General features: G+C 38.6%; 2 protein-coding genes across 2 annotated transcripts in view; one reads left to right on the top strand and one right to left on the bottom strand.

The window, feature by feature from the left end:
* Nucleotides 1-11,508, top strand: part of GPR22 (G protein-coupled receptor 22) — a 37,968-nt gene extending 26,460 nt beyond the window's left edge. The window contains exon 3 of the mRNA XM_044088541.1: nucleotides 9,071-11,508. Coding sequence (XP_043944476.1) covers nucleotides 9,080-10,399 — 1,320 coding nt within the window. The 5' untranslated portion in view covers nucleotides 9,071-9,079 and the 3' untranslated portion in view covers nucleotides 10,400-11,508. The remainder of the gene's footprint in view (nucleotides 1-9,070) is intronic.
* The window catches only part of COG5 (component of oligomeric golgi complex 5), a 3,265,454-nt gene that overhangs the window by 3,038,473 nt on the left and 204,169 nt on the right, over nucleotides 1-22,812 (bottom strand). The window lies entirely within an intron of this gene.

Here is a 22,812-nt window from a genome sequence, read left to right on the forward strand (position 1 = left end):
GTGACCACATACATGCATGTGCCTTGAAAAAAAAGTTCAAGCCAGCAGATATATGTACCACACTTTCCATAATTCTGCTCTTGGATATATGGAGATCAGTCAAAATCATGGCAACATTTACTGATACTGGTAAATTACTGAGATACCTCATCCTCATCTGATTTTAACACACTATTTGTAGGTATGAACTAAGCTTATACGAGCTCTGAATATGTCAAAGTTTTTAAGGTGCAAAAACTGAGGGAATGTATATGGAAATAATTTTACAGCACTCTAGTTGCCTAATGTCTTAGGAATAAGGCATAATAATTAAATGAAACCAAAAATCAATTGCCTCCTCTTAGTCTCATGAAAATATGAATAAACCAAAACAAAAGGCCATCAAAAAATCTGACATAGGAAATAAGATCACACATATGTATTTAGCCCAATTTCAGATAATGAGAATTACTTGTAAAAAATGTGGACTCAGAAAAGCATATGCAAGTATAATGCATACCATAATAAAATGGTTTTCTTACTTTTACCATTCCAGATTTTATATCTCTTTTACTGAGACTGTATAAAGAATAAGAAATTAAATACCATACAAAGACTTTTAAACAAAATAGTTTATCGATCTACTGTCTCTGCCAAATAAATGCTCAGTCATAAATGCTTGTGGATGATAACTCGCACATTCCTGTAATGTATATACTCAGTTTACAAGCATGAAATTTAATAAAAGCATTTTTTTACAAGGAAGTAAGCCCTCTAGCATCTCCTATATGGGGTAAGGGGGTCAACCCCACCCCCTTATTTTACAATTCTCACTCTGAGGTAACTCCGCTTTAGAAAAAGATTAGATATTAGATGCAATGCCCATCTCTCTCTCTCTCTCTCTCTATATATATATTCCTCCGGTGTGCATTGACCTGGCGTGACAATGTGAGGTATTGCCAGCTATTCCAGGAAAAGTAGGGCAGTGGATATATAATATAAGCCACAACAGCTGGAATTTTGTAAAGAATTATATTTCATTTGTATATCAAACTGATTTGCACAGATGCTTGTGTTAAAAATGTACCAACAGTGGGTCCTGACTGTATGTATATGTTTAACAGAGGATACTGAAACAGAAGAGGTTAATCTCAGTCCAGCTAACTTTGAAAAATAGTAAGAAGTTAAATTACATAATTTAGGCCATAAAGATTGTGTCTTACAGTTCTGATTGCAGTCAGAGACAAAATGTCTGGGAAAACAAGTACTAGGAAGCCTTCTGTATTGTCTTTAGCAGTGATCTAATTGCTACTTGGAAAGAGTAGAAGTTTGAAATTGTTTTATGACATCCAGAAGCGGCAACAGATCTTAGCAAAGCTCTAAGTATGGGTATTTTTCACAAACATATGCTAAATCCTGGCAGCTTGTATCCACGGGAATAGTCTAGGAACCAGAAGTCATATAACCAGATATGTGTGATGTCATTCTGCAAGTCAGCTTTGTAATGATATTTTAGTACTAGATGAGACTGAAGTCATATGGTACTCTGTTTCTGGACCCTAACAAAGAAAGAACCCTCACCCACTTCATCTTGCCTTGCTCTAGTAAGTGAGCCAAGGAATATGAATTCTTTAGATCAGTCAGGAAAATATAGTAAAATTAGTTAAGTAGCATTTTTCTGTATCTGTGTGAATCTATTCATCTGTGTTATTTTAATATATCTTGTGACTAAAACTCTGGTGTTTATTGTAAATACATATTAAGTGTTTTCATGTTCTTTTATTTATTATTAAATAAATTTAAAATGTTCATTGTGTCTGGTCCTAGAGAAAATATGGAACTTTGAGAGTACTTATATCTATTTGGTGACTGTGGCCACTCCTGAAAGCCTTACTGCATTGGTCAAAACACTACCATTTGTACCAATATTAATTTTACTCAGTATAAATGGGTATCCTAGTAAGAGCCTTAGAGTAGCTGGATTTGGAGTGTCTGGTACAAGTAACTACCTTATAGTATGGACAAAGGGGGACATAGTTAGCAAATCTGTGCCAGTCTTTCCCAGGTGTGTGTGTCAGCTGCTTGGAGCAGGGACACGAAGTACTGGTTTCACAGACAGGGTGCTGGAGGACACTTGGCTGAGGACTCAACACTGCAGCTGTGTTAGTGGGGATTCTCACTGAGGCCCTGAAGAGAGAGAGAGAAATCCAGATCACAGACTGAGTGTGTTCCCTGTGTGCTCTTAAGGGAAATTATGCTTGATGCAGAGAGCTGCATCTGGAAATAATGTGCATATCTACTTTTGTTCCAAATGAACACCCCCCTCTCTACTGCCAGTGGTGAGGATTCTGGCTCCTTAATTACTGGCCCAGAGAGGGGATGTCTATCACCCATAACTTTTTAAATAAGTAAATACAAATTTTACTCTGCAAAGAAACAAGTACTTTAAAGCAAGCAAATGTCAACTTGAGCCAAAATGGTTGAGCAAATGTGAAACAAGCTCAATAGATTAAGCTAATAAATGTCAGCCTTAGTTTTGACATAATCACACAAAGCATGGTTGTGTAAAATCTCACCATAATGGTAGATGTCTTTCTCTTCACTGTTGCTGGTTCATAACATTAGGGATCCCCTGACTGGAGCAGCCCAACATCTGGTCAGTATACCAAAGCCTTAGGTTGCTTGCTTTAAGATACGCCGTATGTCACACACATACTCCTTATATAGAAGTGATGTCCAGACATACCATCCTCAGAACTGTAAGGTCCAGTACGGATGCCAGTCCAAGGAAAACCAAGAGGTAACCAGTACATCCAGGAGAGAAATGGACCAGAGGAAGTAAGGATGGAGTGAATACTGCAACAATGAAGAGAAAGACATTTACCATTATGGTAAGATTGTACACAACTGTACTATGTTCTTCCATTTCACTGTTGCAGTATTCATAACATTTGGGAGAGTACCAAAGCTCAGGAAGAAATTTGGGAGGAGGAAGGACCAGCAGAGCTCTCAAGGAAGTCATGAAGCATAGCCCTAGCAAACCAGCTCTAGCTCTGGGAATTCCATTCAACTTGTAATACTTGGTAAAAGTATGTACAGAAGTCCAGGTAGCTGCCTCAAGAAGAAAGTTAGTATCTAAACCCTTGAAAAAAGCACCAGAATAAGCCACAGCTCTAGTAGAATGAGCTTTTATAGAAAAAGGTAGGCTCTTACCATGAAAAGAATAACAAAAAGAAATGCTTTTGAAATCCAAGAAGAAATAGTCTGCTTGGAAACAACTAATCCCAAGGACCTGGGATGAAAGGAAACAAAGAGATGATCAGATTTTCTAATAGTCTTAGTCAAATAAAATCTGAGTTGCCTCTGCATATCCAACATGTGCAGCTCCTTCTCAGTAGCAGATTATGGAGAAGAGAATAAAGTGGGCAAATGAACTGACTAAGGAACAACTTATTCACAATCTTGGGTATAAAAGAAGGATTAGTACACAAAGACACCCTGTCCTTATGAAACACCAAAAAGGGAGGACAAGCCATAAGGGCTTGAAGCACAGACACCTATCTGGCAGAAGTAAGGGCTAACAAAAAAACAGACTTTCAAGAGCAATGTTGCAAGGAAGCTGAAGCTGCAGGTTCAAAAAGAGCCAGAGTCAATTTCTCCAAAATAAAATCAAGATCCTAGGGAGGAGGAACAGGCTTCCTGGGAGGCTTAATATGAAGGACACCGTTAAGGTATTGTTTAGAGTCAAACACAGAAGCCAAAGGAAGAGACAAAGGCAGACAAGCAGAGATAGCTGATAAGTGGGCCTTAACAGAAGAATAAGCCAACTTACAGTTCACACAGATAAGACAGAATCAAAGGAACATCCACAGAAAGTGGATCTGGGTTACGTGAAGGCACCAAACAGAAAACCTTTTCCATTTGGATAAGTACGATTTCTTAGTACTGAGTTTTCTGGCCTCCTGCAGGATTCTAAGTATGTCCTCAGAAAAAAAGGCGCCTCTATGGAATTAAAATCCTATCATCCACAGAGTCAACTGAATAGTGGACAGTTGGGAATAGATGAGAGATCCCTTGTCTTGTGTGAGAGGGTCCACCCGGTGAGATAACTTATGATGACTACCCTTGACTAAATGAAGAATAAGAGGGAACTAATGTTGTCTCAGCCAAAAGGGCATCATCACCAAGATTTTGAGAGCATTCTGTTGAATTCTGAACAGGACTTTTGGAATGAGGGGAAGAGGAAGAAAGCATAAAGAAACATCCCCTTCTAAGAAAAAGAGACAGAGAGTCCATCTTCCACACCAGAGTACCTGGGACTCTGGCACAAAAAAGAGCAAGCTGTATGTTCAGAGGGGAGGCAAACAAATCTATTTGAGGAGTACCCCACTGGTGGGCAATGTCCAGAAACACATCCTTGCGAAGCATCAATTTGTGGGATTGAGTTAAGGACCTGCTCAGTGTCTGTAACAGTGATTTGACCTGAGAGAATGTAAACTGCCTGAAAATTCACTTGATACTGGACAGCAAGATCCCATACCAGCAGTGCCAACCAGCAAAGAAGATAAGATCTTGTTCCTCCATTTGTTTATATATCACATCACAGTGGTGGTATCTGTAAACACATTGAGAGATCCCAGGGAGAAAAAAGGACGTAAAGCCTGAAGAGTCAGCAGAAGGGCTCTCATCTCATGGACACTGGTGCGTTCCTTCTGTTGAAAAGGAGACCAGACACTATGTACCTATAGGGAGCCAAAGAACCAATACCTACTCTCCATCCCATGTCTGAAGCATCTGTGAATAGCTCTTGAAAGGGAACAGGGGGATGAAAAGGGAGCCCTGGATTGAGGGACAACTGATGGATCCACCAGTGGAGTTCCTTCTTAAGACAAGGTAGAAGAGGAACTAGAAATTCTAGGGGATGAGCATGCTGAAGTCAAACTGACTTCATGAACCACTGAAACTTCCTCATGTAAAGTTTGGTCAGAGGGAGCCATAGGGATGGTGGATGCCATGAAACCCAGAGCTCTCAGAAACTCCCTGACTGTAAAGAAGCCAGAGGGAGAAGAGTTTGAAAGAAGGAGATGAGGGTCAAGGCCTTGGGAGGAGGCAGAGATGCCAGCATAGGTGTTGTCTGAATCCTGCAGCACAGAAAAATATGGTCCTGAGAAGGAGTCAGAAGACTTTTTGAAGTTTATTGTAAACCCCAGGCTCTGAAGAAGAGAAATGGCAAAATGGAGATTTTGCAACAGGATCTCTGGAGAGGATGCCTTAAACGACAGATCGTCCAAGTAGGGAAATACCTGGATCCCTTGAAGCCTGCAAAAAGCAATCACATAAGCAAAGCATTTGGTGAATACCTTGGAGCAGTAGAAATGCCAAAGGGCAAAGCAGAGAATTGAAAATGCCAGGAAGCAACAGAGAAAGACAAAAACTTCTTGAAAAGGGGATGGATCGGAATATGGAGATAAGCATCCCCTGATATCCAGAGACACCATATAAGCTTGTGGAAGTAAAAGAGGGAACAAAGTCTGAAAGGACAACATTCGAAAAGTGGGTATCTTCAGAAAAGTGTTTAGATGACAGAGGTTTAGAATTGGTCTCCAAGTACCCTCCTTTCTGGGTACTAGAACATCCTGGAGTAACCCCCCCTCCCCTTTGGGATACAGGCACCTCTTGAATAGCACCTGGAGTCAAAATTTCCTGAAGCACCTCTGGGGAAAAAGGAGAGTTGTTTCTGTGGGGGCTGAGGAATACCCATAAAAAGGGGAAGGGATTTCCAAACCATGAAATACCCCTGGCGAATAATGGACAGAACCCAGGAATCCTACGTTACCTTTGGCCAAACAGGAACAGAGAGAGAGAGGCAAACAGGAAAGTGGCTGGAAAGAATAGGATAGTCAGACAGCACCTGGTTTATCTGGAAAGGTAAACTTCTGAAGCCCTGAAGTCTGAGTAGCCTTAGCTGGAGGAGCCCACTTGCCACTCTTTTTGCCCTTAAGAGGTATTAAAGACTGCCTGCTAAGAAAGGCTGGCTTATTGGAGTAGTTTCTCTGAAATTTAGGGACAGGAGAAACAAGCACATGTTTGAGTTCCTGTAAAGCCTTCCCTTACCCTAAAGGAACTTAAACCAGCAGCAGCTTCATCAAACAATTGTTTATTATCAAGAGAGGCATCCATCAACTTAGCCTTGATATCATCAGGCAAAGTTGAATCTGAAGGCAAGAACACCTCCTCATCACTGAGCCAAAAGCAGCAGCCCTAGAAGAAGCATCTGCTGCATCATAACTACACTTGAAGGAATGACGAGCCACCTGGGAGGAAGTCCCTAACAGGGAACGAGCAGAAGTTTTACCCTCAGTGTCTGAAAGATCAGAAATAACTTGAAAAGCCTGAGATGGGGAGCCCACATGTAACTAGACATATGGGTCTGATAATTAACAGCCCTAAAAGCCAAGGTCATCGAGGTGTAAATCTTCTTACCTACCCTTTCCATGGTTCTGCTGTCTTTATCAGAGAGCAGTAATTTGGGTGAAGGAAGCAACTGAGAGGGCTTATCAGAGGCTATAGACATCACTAAGGGTTCAGCAGCAGGACACTTGTTACAAAAATTTGCGGTTTTCAGGCACCCTATAAAGCCTATCAGATTTCTTGGGAGCAGGGGACTGAGAATCTGGAGCTTCAGAGGCATTGGAAAATGCATCCAACAAAGCAGCCAAAACAGAAGGAACAGCATAAGATTTAGGAGATTCTATCTGCAGCAACTTATAGTACAACTTATGAATCTCAGAGACCTGAGCACAATCCCTTTTAAAGAATTCCTTCATCCTGGAGATTGTGTTGAGTATCAAGACTGGTAGATTCCTCTTCCTTTGAGCCATAGTCCAAAGGAGAAGGAATTTGAGAACTGTAAGCATTGGATTCCTCATCAAAATCCAACTCCTTCTCAGATGAATCCAGTTTCCTTGGTCTTTTAAGGGGAGTAGAGGAACAGGGGAGAACTGGAACCAAAACACCCTGAGGACATTTCAAGTGCTATCAAAGCACTAACTAAATCCTAAGTGAAGTCCTGCCACTCACTCTGTGGATCTTTAGGGGCAGGAGAAACGTGTTTAGTTTTCTGTATTTTCTTTAATGGACGTCTGCTTTATAAAACTTGGAAGGCCCTCACCCAAAACGGCATTCAATAATAGCAGTAGAGACATCTTCTCTGACTAAAATCTGAGCAGCACCCCTAAGCCCCTTGGAAATTATCAACTATGGTTTCCCCTGAATGTCCGAAACAGATTTCTGCAAAGCTTCCTTGGATGTGCTTAAAGCCGAATCCCCACCAGCCTACAATCTGTTGTGGCAGAGGAATCAGACACCATGGTCAGGCGAACCTCCAGGCATTCATTCACCTCAGGAGAAACATACGGTGGAGGCTGAACAGTGGAAGATTCCAGCCTAAACTTCTTGGCTTTCTCACCTAACGGCTGTCCCTCAGGGCAGGAAGGTCCCTCCATCGTATCTTTTGTGAGAAGTTGAAGTCACTGATTCTCAAGATACAGCACCAAAGAAGATAGTCTACTCTGCAAAGTCTTGGGTACAAAAGCCTGGCAGATGGAACAGGACATATGGTTGTCCCAGGCGCCAAGGCAAAACAAACACTGTTCCTAGCAGTCTTTATAGGGAATCTGTCTCCCACAGTGGCATTTAACCTTCTTGGATGACATGAAACCCCACAAGCAACAAAAAGATAAGTAAAAAAAGGAACCCCAATGGGGCACTTAGCTGCAACAGCTTGGTGAAACCAGCAATGGAACGCAGGCATTCAGACAGATGATCAAGAGAGGATGTTCAGACTGGCAGCAAAGAAGTTCTGCGGATGGTACATCTGGACTTCACCTTTATGCCCTGATCTACGCGAAGAGCATACATATTACATACAGTTTACCTTAAAGCAACCTAAGGCTCTGGTATACTGGCCGGGCGTCCAGCCACCCTAAGCAGGGGATCCCTAATGTTATGAATACTGCAACAGTGAAATGGAAGGACATCAAATGTATATTTAAGCATACTGAAGTATACCAAAATAAATGAATGAATGAATGAAAGAAATCTTCATGAAGTATCTTTACAAATTTTCTTATGTTTTGTTTCTCTGTACAACAGGTTTAATATTCAACACATGCCAAAACATTTAGATTCCTCTAACCAGCTCTAAGTATGTTTTCTTTCCGTACATTGCACATTTTTTGGGTGATATTTAGTACTTTTTTGTAAAGTTATAATTAATATATCTGGATCAAGCTAAAAGCTACAAAAACAAATCACTGTCAAAGACATCTATATCATTTATAAAACTTCAAATGATAAATTTAAGCTTTGGTACTGATAAAATATGTTTAAGTAACAAAGCTGAGTATTTCTTACTTCATTCCAATGTTAGCAAAATACCCAGCCACACTACTCACATTTTACTAGCATGTGACCTCTGTGAATTGATTAAATTAATAAAAGGGGGAGTGGCTTGTAAACCTCTACACCACGGGTATATATATATATATATATATATATATACATACACACACACCCCCACACATATGTATATATAGATATATATATATATATATATATATATATATATATATATATATACACACATATATATAAATATAGATTTTTTTTTTTTGGCAATTTTGCTGTTGACAGATATGTCAGCTAAGGAAAAGGATGACATAAAATGCAGCTGAACATTGGTAACATTATAAAATTACCTGCCTCATGAACAATAAGCTAATGAAGGAATTTGCTTTCCCTCTTCAATATTAACGCTCCTCTGAATGTATGCCAAAAAGCATATCATCCTACCTTACAGCCCCATACCTTTTTAGGCCAAAAAGCCCAGTCTCATTAATAACCAAATGGATATTAATTAAGAGGAACAAAAAAAAAAAAACTCTAAAAGTCATCTTTTTCATTAAGTAGAGAAAGAATTATACTGTGCAGTATAAAACAGAATAGCACTTTTTTTTCTGTGTAACTTACACTAGCTTATTAGTTTGTGCTGAATACCATATGAAATTCTTAACCCATGTTTCTTTTCCAGGGTACGTACATGACCATATGCAAGAGAATGTGTTTCCTTCTCATTCTGAAAGTCACCATGCAGCCAGAATACAACATTACAGTGCGAGATGAAATCGTTCACTTCAACACAACTATGTACAGAACACTACCATACCCTCTAAGTTTTCAGGCTTCTCTCACAGGATTTCTAACACTGGAAATTGTGCTGGGTCTTAGCAGCAACCTGACTGTACTGGTGCTTTACTGCATGAAGTCAAACTTAATCAGTTCGGTTAGTAACATTGTCACCATGAATCTTCATGTACTTGACGTGATTATCTGTGTAGGATGCATTCCTTTGACGATAGTCATCCTCCTACTTTCACTGGAGAGCAACAGTGCCCTGATCTGCTGCTTTCATGAAGCATGTGTGTCATTTGCTAGTGTAGCTACAGCAGTCAACATTCTTGCTATCACACTAGACCGTTATGATATTTCTGTAAAACCAGCTAATCGAATTCTGACAATGGGGAGAGCGATCATACTGATGACATCAGTCTGGATTGTATCTTTCTTTGCTTTCATGATTCCTTTCATGGAAGTAAGTTTTTTCAGCCTACAAACTGAGAATATATGGGAAAATAAGACATTACTGTGTGTTAGCGTCAATGAATACTACACTGAACTTGGAATGTACTTCCATCTTCTTGTGCAAATCCCAATCTTTTTCTTCACAGTCATAGTAATGTTGATTACTTACACCAAAATTTTGCAGGCACTAAACATTAGAATAGGCACAAGATTCACAAGTGGACAAAAGAAAAAAGCTAGGAAAAAAAAGACTCTCTCTTTGGCAACACAGCAGGAAACTACTGATATGTCACACAGCAGTGGAGGGCGTCATGTCGTTCTTGGAGTAAGAACTTCAGTTTCAGTAATAATTGCTTTACGACGAGCAGTAAAACGGCATCGTGAAAAACGAGAGAGACAAAAAAGAGTTTTCAGAATGTCTCTGCTTATTATTTCAACATTTATCACATGCTGGACACCCATTTCTGTTCTGAATACTACCATTTTATGCTTGGGTCCAAGTGACCTTTTAGTAAAGTTAAGATTGTGCTTTCTAGTTATGGCATATGGTACGACTATTTTTCACCCATTACTCTATGCTTTCACAAGACAGAAATTTCAAAAAGTCCTAAAGAGCAAAATGAAGAAAAGAGTTGTTTCCATTGTGGAGGCAGACCCTATGCCAAATAACGTTGTGATACACAACTCATGGATTGAGCCCAAAAGAAATAAAAAAGTAATGTATGAAAACAGTGATATGAAGCAACGATGCCTAGTACCTCAGGCTGTAAGTCATTAGTGTGCCTGGCAAACTGTGATACAATACACTGAAACCCATTCAGCTGTAAATATATGCAGCCATTTAAGGTAGAGAATACCAGTGTTACATTTCAGATTTCACTGTAAACAGATAAAGCACAGGAATTAGGACTAGCAAAGTCAACATGTTCATCTTAGACATGTGTATATGATGCATGATGGTATAAAGACACAGAGCATCATTCTTTGCATATTTCCTTTTATGTACACATTTCAGCAATCTAAACACTAATGTACATATGTCTTTTTATAAAAAAAAAATAAATAGCCTTAAATTACTACTCTTCCTAAAATTTTAATAGAGAATCAATGATGTATACCAAAGAATCTTTTAGAAATTTTTATAATACTATTTAGGTGTAACATCTACAAAACATCATTCAGTAGCAACATTTGTACATCCATTAATTACAATTACTGACAATGTATTATTTTGCTAAATGGAAAAGAATGGTATTACAGTGGTCTACTGATAAATACTTTAGACTGTAGCTGAAATGCGATACAAGAAAGCTAAAAAAATGTTAATTGTGCACTGTTAAATAACTTGATCTGACAGTACTTGAGGGTTACATCACTTTGTGAACCTCACCACATTCTTTTTTATATTCAGAAGCAAAACTCCTGCATGTTTTTACACAATACACTCACAACTGACCTCCATTACAATAATATGCAAACAAAAACTCGCATTACAAATCAGTCTAGTCAATGTGTCACTTCCCTCATAAAAATGATACTGCCTTCCCAAATGGGAATCTGCATTAACAGAAAAGAAAGTACATGCATGTTTTGAGTAAGTTTATCTAAAACTTGCACTGACAATCACAAAAATGCAATAAAGCCCAGAGGAGAGAAAGACATTAAGTTATATACCCAAACCTTCTCATTATACAAAAAATAAAAATGTGGCCAGATTTTGTTTGGAGACGGGAGCTAATAGTGGAAGTCAGTATGAACAACCAAGCATTTACAGACAGAGAGATGCACTTCCTAGGTTAACCAGAATAGGCACTGGATGTGGCTGTATTCATACATGTATAAGTAACTTAATCTATTAAGAAATAAAGCACTCATGCGACAACCTTATTTTGACCTGCATATTAACATGAAGCCAGTTTGTATGATCATTTTTGGAACTATAATAGTGTACATTTTCATTTTTTTTTTTTTTAATTATGGTACACTTTTTATAGTATACTTTTCCTATTTGGACAACCAGACTTTAATATAACATACAACATTAAGGTCACAACCTACCATTTTTATTCTTCTGGCTATGTCAAGGCACATATAATCTCTGGCAATCGATATGACATGGGAAATTCTGTTGTTGCTGCAGTGGCTAGAATGGACTAAAATACCAAAGCAATACAGCAAAGCTATTGTGCCTTTATGAAATGTCCATAGTTTCCCCTTATGCTTCCATACGAGTAAAGTTTTAGAAGCATCATTTCCATACCTGTAATGATTTCCAGGTATTTACAAAAATGAAAAAAAACTATCTAGTTGAGCTTGCTGTATGTAAAGCTCTGAGCAACCGTAATGCATCTTGTTAGGACACGGACTGGAAAATGAAACAATGTCTGACTAATTATAGGCAACTTCGGTGATTAGTTTTATACATGACCCTGTGGTGTGGAATGCAATCAGCAACAGTACAGGAGTGTGATTGTTTGGAGGGGTACACTACTAAGAAACAATGGATCACCCAGGAACGTTCTGTGGCTCTATACCACAGGCACATGACTATGCTATGAAAAGGATACACCATTTTTATTCTACAATAGTGATACAAACAATTTTGCTTGTTTATATATCACTACATCTAAATATACATTTTTTTTTTTAATTTTACTGTCAAGTCTGACAGAAGGGAGTAATCTGTTTTGAGACAAGATAAGCAAGCTTCTATTTTACAAGCTTTAAATAATGATGCTTTCTGTGATGTATTTAAAAGGTATTTACTGACATACATTTGGGTTTTTTTTTTCAACACAGTTCTAAAAACAAGAATTACTTTACTATTCCAAAAACAAAATAAATGTGTGTGTGTGTGTGTGTGTGTGTGTGTGTGTATACACACACATATACATACATATATATATATATATATATATATATATATATATATATACATACAAACTTTATGATGTGGCATGAAAAAACACAGTTATTAGAAAACAATAAGACACAAACCACATATAAATGTATCCCAACTTGTGTTTAACATAAGAAAGTAGGATTTATTTATTCACTTGTTTGTTTGTTGGCTGAAATAGTCCCACTAGGCTACAGACCACTTTTAAGGAAATAGCTGAGAATATTTTGTGTATGTGTCATTTTTGTTCGCATGCCTGCCAACCATCAAGCCTCCCCTTCAATTAGCCACACACTGTCCAACTGGAGGCAGTCATCAGGTACTTTGTGCTCTCACTGGCATCCTGGCACTGACAGCTTTTTACATTTTATTGCCTAACCCTGCCCCTGGTGCTCAGGTGGTCACATGAGCATGTATAGTTCCACAAGGGCAGCCCATGCACCCTAGTTTGTGCATGTGTGCTTCCCCACATGTGACAAGGCTGCACTTATCTTTACCTAGCACCTGTTTCTTGCATTGTGATGGGTCTTTGCTCTGCAGCTAAGGGTTTGTCATCACAGATGCTGTACAAGCTGTGTTGGAACCAATGTCCTTCTCTCCTAGAGTGAGCATACCCATCCTTTCTGCCTGCTCTGTCAAGTACCTGAGCTACTAGTTAAACTTGAGTCGCATGGGCTGTGGATTTATACCTCTATGCTATAGGTGCAGGCTATCTTGTGAGTACTGTTTATTTAAAAATTAGCTGAAATAAATGAGAATTAAGACTACATTTTTGGATCCAGGGCTAAGGTTTGCTAGGACATTTACAGTGAAAGCTTCCAGTAAAAAGCACTGTCATTATGGGCTCTTATTCTGACCACTGTGAACACTGACTTATCAATGAGCACTAGCATCAGGCAGTGTTTAGTTCTGTCCACATTAGTCAAATACTGCGTTTTCCCCTAGTTCCATACTGTACAGCTCATACTGATTGCAAATGACATTACTGGATTTCTTGACTACTCTTGAGCTGGAAGATGTTACTGGGGGATATCAGTGTGGTGGGAATATAAATGGTTCATAATGTTTCATCTGATTTTTGTTGTTTTGGAACATGGTAAAATATGTTTAATATGAACTGAGATTTCCGAAAACCAGTGTAAGATGTACTGTTCATTGTACAAATAATGTTTCTTGCAGTTATGTAGGGAGCTGGCTAATTCAATGAAGGCATATTAAATTTTGCACCTTGCTTCGTTTATGGTGCTGAAGACTCACAATTTATAAGATGTTAAAATGGATTATTTATTTTTCATTTTCATTATATACCCATAACATTTCGATGAAAAAACAAGTTGCAGCCAAGCATCCAGTTTTCTTTGGCATTATTCACTTATAAAGAGTTTATTTGTTTCTAGGGTTACGGCAGCATTTTATTTATTTTATTTACTTTCCATTTGTTAACCGGGGATGTCCCCACTGGGCCAGAAGCCTGTTTTCAGCAGTGGCCCGGGGAGAAAAGCTCCTTTACAAAAAACATTACATGCAAATATGCTTCATTTCAGGTGAATGGAAGGTAATGGAAACACAAACCTAGAAATATATACCCCTAAACACAGTAATGTAAATAAACAGCACATACCATACTTGAATGCAAGGAAACAATGTCCAGATATCAACTCCACACGATGGAATTGTAAAGTGTCCAGTTCTGGCAGTTTCAAACAAAGTATTGTGAAGAAAAGTGTCTTAAATTTCCCTGCATTGAAATCATGTAGGTAGTCAATAAACAGATATGTATGCTGGTAAAAGGCATATGTGGGTGAGTGGAGGGGGAAAAAGCCCCGCTGCTAAAATACACTTTATACTTTGCAATTTGATGATGCATTAACTACATTATGACAATATTCCACTACTTCATATACTCTGTTTTCAGTGATGAACAGTTGCCATTTTATTACTGCAAGGAATTTTGCAATTCTGAATGTGACATCCTGATATTCAATACTCCAGCTGTTATTTATGGACATGAATCCTTGTAAATATAGCAGTACAAAAGCATCAGTGAAAAGAGTTGTTATAGACTTGTCACAGTGCTGTTATGAATGCATTTTTCTGTAATGGGAACTGAACATTTGGAAAAAAAAAACCTGTCTAACTACAAACATTTTATTCCACAGAATGAGGAAATTTACATTTTTTTGTAACTGGCTCCACCCCACCCACCAGTCAACTATCCAGCCTCCACTTATCTGACTTGAGCCAATTTGTTGCCTAGTGGTGGGGAGCCCCCAAATCTGCTAGGATGACAACAATAAGATCATATTCCCTTTTTTTTTTTTTTTTAATTTTTAAGCATATTCCTAATTCCACCCATGGATAAGGGTACTGGCTACCCACATCACCTTGGGTAACTCACAAAGCATTCCCCTTTGAGCATGCACACACTTATGCACTGATTAATGTGAAATACCACCAGATGACAGCTTGGTAAACCTTAAGACCAACCTTCCAGGAAACCGACTGCAATGCCACTTTCCCTCCTCTAAGGGATTATGGTTGTGTGCATCCTTGTCACTTCACAGCTTCCTCACCAAACCTGTGAAACTCCTGAGCTGTAGTCAGGGTTTATCCCGGTATACCAGCAGCACTAGAGGCAATATGCTTTGCTTTTACTGTAACCATGTTGTTCCTGCACTTGCAGTGCTATAATCTTCTGAAACAGGTTTGTGGTAGTATGATGTCATAACGTGAACAAATGTCAGACAAGGAAAACGTGAAGCTTACGAGACAGGGCTCGAGTATAATTTCACTTATAAGCTAAAATGGACAGTTTGCGATCTGTATTTCTAAACACAGAACAAAATCCTAAATAAGCCAGATGTTGTGGTCTGATGCTAATCCTTAATGAAATCCATATTACAAACTAAGAATTATAGATCTAATCCTCTTCAAGTAATCCAGCTATAGCAATGGTTATACCAAAAAGTCAAGGACTTTACATTGTTTTATCAACCAAAACACTCTAGGGGGAAAATGTAAAATCCATAAGGCAGCTGAAAACACTTTTCTGACTTTAAAAATGCAGAATAAACAACCAATAGCAATACCTGGTTGTGACATGACTTACCCACTACTAAGAAGATCTACAAGTTATAATGCAGAGCCTTCCGAGAATACTACAAGGACTTGAATGAGTTCTTAACAATATATCACTGAAATTAAAGCTTCCTGGGAATAATGTTTTGCATGCCTTGTTGACATGATCTGGGAAAGAAGTAATCGACTACTAGGTGGTGGAATTAGACATTCCAATTTAACAGCATGTACATTTTTAATAAGAGTCTGTGGAAAAGAAAAAGATAACTAAAAATTCAAAGCATGGTCTGCTAGTGCTTCCTCCAGTCCATCTATGTGTAAGGTCGGTCTATACTGCAAGTGTGCACACATGCTAAGTAGGCTCACATTTTACTATAACTTACTGTTTAACTCTTTACACTCTAAGCAATATTAGGTAATTAACAACGTGTGCTAACTATAAACATTAACTGGAATGTCTACAAAGTCCAGAAAGCTTTTTCACAAAATCATTTTCCAACCTTGCCTCAAAACCAGCCTAATGTCTCTCAAACTATAAATAATGCAGAGAAAAAAGTTAAACAGCGAAGTACTCTGGCTGGAATAAGTTCTGAAGCTATAGTCTGTGTTTATAAGAGTTGCAACAGTGTGTTTTTGAAATTCCTGTTACTGCACCTTGCATGTGCTTTGCATAATCATGCCCTCAGTATTAGATGAAAAAGTAGTGACTCAAGCTGTATCATAAGAGCTGTTGTTTACAAATATCAGCTCCAAAGCAGCAGTAGCAGTACTTTTCTTCTGTCATCTAATAGCTCCTCATGTATGATGTTGCTCCTTTACAAATAATAGCTTGGGTAAATAAAATACCTGAAAACTAAACTTGTATTTCATTCAGTGTGAGAGAACAATGTTCAGCACATGAAAATACTCCCATCTCTTTTGTTGGGGAAAGAAAAGGTGTGCAGAATCTTATCATAACCATAGATGTCCTTCTCTTCCATGTTGCAGTATTCAACATATGTGTTTACTCCTCTTGCTTCGCGAACGTCTGGCCAGTATACAAAAGTTTTCAGTCACTGTATGGTGCATGGGACGTCTGATGTGGCTCAAGGAACGTGGTCCATAAAAGTGACATCTGCATGCACCATCTCTCAGAACTGTAAGCCCCAGTCGGAACCACTCCTAGTAAGGGCAATGCTCGTCCTGTGCCACACAGAAAGTACAGTTGTGTACACTCACCATAAATGTAGATGTTCGAGTGTATTCACTGTTGCAGTCCTAACATATGGGTTATCCGGCTCCTGTTAGCCCTCAGTTGGCCCGAATACCAGAGTCCTCGGTATATGACATTGACTGCCGTCTGCTGTAAACTGATGTCAGAACGTCAGGTTTAAAGGGAGGTGGCCGACGCCATTTCCTTAGTCTTTCTCGCCACGGAGCCCGAAGCAGATGCAATTTGCACTAGTGCCGGTTAGCCGTTTATCTTCTTTCTGCATTCCGACTACCAAGTTGAAGACTCCCTCAGATAAGTACCCCGTCGGGGACCCTCTTTTCTTGCTTTAACGAATGTCAGATAAAGTTAATAACTGTCTTGCCTGTGAAAAACAGATTCTGCACCGTGATTTTCATTCCTATTGTATAACTTGTTTGGGCCTTGAGCATGACGTCCCTAACAGTCAATGTCATATACCGAGGGCTCTGGTATTCGGGCCAACTGAGGGCTAACAGAAGCCGGATAACCCATATGTTAGGACTGCAACAGTGAAACACGAAGAAAGTAAAGTTGTGTACACTTACCATAAATGTAGATGTTCGAGTGTATTCACTGTTGCAGTCATTACATTTGGGTAATCTGCTGGCAGGTTGCCCTCAGTCGGCCTGATTAACAAAGTCTTGGGTCCTGCGTCAGTTGCTGTCCCTTCTTCCATGAAGTCAGGTCATCAGGGGTATAAAACATGCATCCAGCACCATTACATCAGTTTTTCGTGGCCCAGATGTTAGGTGCCCCCCTAATGGGGAGTAAACAAAATTAAAAAACACAAAACTATGCCTCCAACCAAAAGCAAATGCACTAAAAAGGCTTTTAAGCATAGTAAAAGAAAGTAGAGGTATAGCTAGAGAAAATTAGGGAGCTGGAGGGAGGGTAAACAGGACTGCAACCGTGAATACTCTCTCACATCTACATTTATGGTAAGTGTACACAACTGTACTATGTTTTTCGTGTTTCACTGTTGCAGTCATTACATTTGGGTAGATTCCCAAAGCTATGGTTGGGAGGAGGAGTTTATACAGCATTAGGGCCAGCTATAAGGCCCTGCAAGACAGCAGTGGCAAAACCAGCTCTGGATTTAGAGAAAATTGGTAAATGATAATGTTTGGTGAAAGTATGTACAGAACTCCAGGTAGCAGCTTCTAGAATATCCCTGGTAGGAACACCTCTGAAAAAGGCTGCAGAAGTAGATGCAGCCCTGGTGGAGTGAGATCTGATCCCCTGGGGGATAGGTTTTCCATGGTGCTTATAGCAGAAATGAATGCAATGGCCTATCCATTTAGAAATGGTTTGTTTTGAAATAGCCTTCCCCTCTGCCCTTGCAGCAAATGCTACCAGCAATTGGTCAGACTTTCTTCGAGATTGAGTCCTGTCCAAATAGAATCTAAGTTGTCTATGCACATAAAACACTAAAAACACGAACTAGGTCCCAAATAAGCAACAAAAATGTTTGCAGAAGCACCAAAGCCCAATAAACTTTTCTCTGAACTGGAACAAATACCTCTCAGTTTGAATCAGACGTTCCTTTATTGTTTTACCAGCAATTAAAAGATGCACGAACAGTTGGTGAATCAGTAGTACAAAAATCCAAAGAGACAACAAAATAAATCAAGCGCTTTCACCCGTTACTATGACGGGCTTTGTCAAGATAAACCACCAAAAGCACTTTATGTGCTTATATACAGGATTTGTAAACCAATTAATCAATTAAAATAATTATAACAACAGGTTAAGTCAATTAAAAATAAAGACTTTTTTTCTGTTTAAAGCAGTATCGCATTCATTGTGTTTGATACCAATACGTTTTAATCAAACACATATCCGGAATACATTCGTAATGTTGGATTTCTTCCATTGTTTTTTCTATTCTTGTTATCATGTACAAATAGCTCATACAGTGTGTGTAACTATATAAAAAAACTGAATACAAACCTTACGGTTACTGTGAATATTTATCTGAGCTTATCTATATGTTTAAAAATTTTTTTTTTAAACAACTTCGCTGACATGGTACTCATAGTAACCGTATTTAAACCAAAAGCACATCCTGGATATATTCAAATCAAGGAACTTTCCTTCTTACTTTTTAGTCTTTTGTATAACTTCGGAATGTACCAAGTAATGTGTCAAAAAAACACTGAATACAAACATTTTTACGGTTGCTATGTGCATTGACCTGTCCACGCGATTGTAATACTATCTAAACGCTTATTCCTACCAATTAAAACCATAAAGGAAATATAAAATGTTTAAAAATATTAACATGCTAATCCATTATGTACTATTCTTTGAATTTTATTCTTTAAATTTTAATGAAACTGGGTTGAATCTTGCGTGAAGAATTATAACTAAACTATTTTTAATTTTTAATTTTCTCACCGGGAAATATATTATTTAATTCCGATTAATATAATGCTTTTTCAGGACTGCGGAGTTGTTTTGGCAGTACACAACCTTTATATTAAGAATTGACATACTTATAAAATTAATATTATTACACTTGATTCTAAAATGTTAATTAAATATAATAAATGTTCAAAATAAATAAATAAATATTATTATATTATATTATATTAAATTAACTGTAATTAATAAATATCAAATATTTGTAAATTTAAATAATAAATCAGTGTATAAAAAATCACCTTAATAAATTTTAATGTTATAGATGTTCTTGGATATTATCTAATATAAAAGTGTTGTTCTATTAATTGTAATTTTAGTTAAAATAAATTAGGAATATTTCAATACATAAAAGAATAATAAGTACAATGAATAGTGAGAGTTTAATATATTTACTTAATCAAATGGGACAATAATCTTTACCTTAAAATGCATCTAACTCATTGGAAAACTTTAGCCCCCATAACAAACATACACTGTTACATTAAAATTAGGTAAAAAATCATCTAAGAAGTAAATAAATAAAAGATGTATTCTTAAAACAATTCAACCTATTATTTTAACTAAGAATTGTATTAAATAAATTATTCATATTAATCTTCTATTAAAAATCAAATGAATATTCATTTAAAATCTTGTAGATTCATTATTGTTATAATTTTGCCCTTCTTAATTTAAGGAGGCTAGTGATGCTAATGGCTTCATTAAGTCCTGGAGGTTTCGATGCATTTAGTCTTAATTGCCAGTTTAATTCTTTAAATTCTATAGAAGTTTCCCAATCTCCCCCTCTAGGATTAAGGGGAACCTGCTCGATTACTAAAAATTTTTAAAAAATTTTAATGTCATTTTAGGGCAATTAATAAGATGTTTGACAAAAGCGTTCGTTTCTTTCTTTTTCCGAATATCATAAATATGTTCGTAAATTCTTTGCACATCCAAGGAATGCAGAATCTGTTCCCCTTTGTTCTGTGGATTGGGAAAAAAGGTTGGCAATTGAACGGACTGATTAACAGCCACACTGGAAACCACCTTGGGCATGAAGGATGGATTGCTCCTCAGAGATACCCTGTCCGCATGAAAGATGATAAAAGGCTCCACTGCCATAAGGGCCTGTAATTCCGATATCTTTCTAGCTGAAGTGATTGCTAAAAGGAAGGCTGTTTTCCAAGAAAGAAATTTTAAGTCTGCAGTAGCAGCTGGCTCAAAAGGAGGTAGAGTGAGCTTCTCCAAAACAAAGTTAAGGTCCCAGGCAGGGGTAGGAACTTTCCTGGGTGGTCTTTGCCCCTCTGAGATACTGCTTAGGGGATGAGAAAAGAGGGGTGGTTCTGTGTTATAGTGAGCTGAAATAGTTGAAGTGTGGATTTTAATAGAGGAAAAAGACAGGCCCTTGTGAAGCATCTCAGTTAAGTATTGCAAATTCTGACGTAAATTGGGTGCTGCTGTGCTCATCCCTAAAGATTGGTTTGGTTCCAGGCACAGAATCTTTTCCATTTATCAGCATAAGATTTTCTAGTACTAGGCCTTCTCGCCTCCAAGATGACATCCATCACAGGTTTGCTGAGGGATGATAAAGGTGAATTTAAGTGATTAGCCAGACTGCAAGATTAAATGTTGGAAGCTGAGGGTGCAGAATTTGGTTCTCCTGCTGAGACAGCAAGGTAGGGATCTGAGGCAGGTGCCATGGAGATATTTGTGACACACTGTGCAGGAGTGGGTACCAGTGTTGGCATGGCCAGTCTGGAGCAATCAAAATCATTCTTGATTTGTCCTGTTTGACTTTTAGCAGAACTTTGGAGAGCAGAGGCAGAGGGGGAAAGACGTAGATTGATGGGCTTTTCCAGCTGAAGGACACAGCATCCACTTTCCAGGCTTCTTTGTGGGGAGTCCTTGTCCAAAACTTGTCCAATTGGTAGTTCTGAGGGGAGGCAAATAGATCTATGTCTGGGCTCCCCCATTTGCTTGTCAACATGTTGAAAATCCGTGGTTCCAGTTTCCATTCATGTGGGTCCATGAGATTTCTGCTTAGTCCGTCTGCCAGTGTATTAAATTTTCCTGGCAGGACTTGAGCTTGTAGGTGCACTTGGTAGCTCAAGGCTATGTTCCACAATGGCATGGCTAGTCTGCAGAGGGGATAAGAATGTGTACCCCCCTGCTTGTTTATGTACCACATAACCATGGTGTTGTCCGTCTTTACCATTAGTTGTCCTGGAAGAATGTGGTCCTTGAAGGCTGTCAGAGCATTCTGTACAGCTAACATTTCTTTTTGATTGATATGTAGGTGCATTTGATTTGGGTTCCATTTGCCCTGAATGCACTTCCCTGCCAGGTGAGCCCCCCATGCATAGTCTGATGCATCTGTAGTTAGGGTTTGGGCAGCAGGGAGTAGTGTGAATGGCAGTCCCTTGTTTTGGTGGCAGGCCTCTGCCCACCATAGGAATTCTAGGCATAGGCAAGGTATGATAGGAATCATTGTTTCCAGGCTGTGACAATATTGACTCCATAGACTTTTTACGGACCACTGTAGTTTCTCATATGCAGTCTTGCATATGGAATTAGAAGAATGCAGGAGGCCATGAACCTAAAGGCTTGCAGTATTTGTCTTGCAGATAGCAGGGTTTTTGTGGCCACTTGTTTGAAGTAAGTTACCAAATGAATTTGCTTCTCTGGTGTAAGGAAAGCCATCTGGGCAGTTGTATTCAAGCTTGCACCCAGGAATGTAATCTGCTAAGAGGGTACGAGTTGTGATTTCTTTTCATTTATGGTGTACCCCAGACAAGTTAGAACCCTTTTTATATATGCCAGATGATTTAGAAGTATGCCCTGGTTTTCTTCCTGAATTAGGCAATTGTCCAGGTATGAATATATTTGAATATTTCTTTGCCTGCAAAATGCAATAACTGGAGCAAGGCACTTTGTGAATACCCTGGGTGCAGTAGACAAGCCAAAGGGCAGTGAAGAACTGATAACGCAAGTAGCCTGCCTTGAAGCGTAGGCATCTTCTGCAAGATTTCCTGATTGGGATGTGCAAGTATGCTTCTTTTAAATCTAAAGTTGTCAACCAGGCATCTTTGCCTAGCATAGGAAGTAACTGGTGAAGAGTCAGCATCTTGAATTTTGGAATGTCCAGAAAGGTGTTTAGAGTAGACAGGTCCAGAATGGGACGTCATGATTTGTCTTTTCTGGGTACCAGAAAAAGCCTGGAATAGAAACCTTGTCCCTTTTCCTCTTCTGGTACTGGCTGAATAGCCCCCATGTTTAAGAGGGAAAGTACTTGTTTTTGAGCCTCTGCCCACTGATTTGGGGGCAGGTCAGGCCACCCGTTTGGTGTTGGCAACGTGTGGAAATGAAATCTGTGTCCCTGGGACACTATATTTAAAACCCATTTTTCCTGGGTTATGAGTTCCCAGTTCTTTGCATGAAGAGCAATCTTTCCCCCTAAAGGGGCGTCTAAAAGATAAGTGCTTGGTAATTTTAAAAGGAAGTAATTGAGACTGTTTACCATGGGGGGGGGTGTCTTGTTATTTCCAGATTTGGAAGTGGAGGCCCCCCATTGCTTAGTTCT

The sequence above is a fragment of the Protopterus annectens genome, chromosome 11.part0, assembly GCF_019279795.1.
Source record: "Protopterus annectens isolate FY-2018-M chromosome 11.part0, PAN1.0, whole genome shotgun sequence".
Lineage (NCBI taxonomy): Eukaryota > Metazoa > Chordata > Ceratodontiformes > Protopteridae > Protopterus > Protopterus annectens.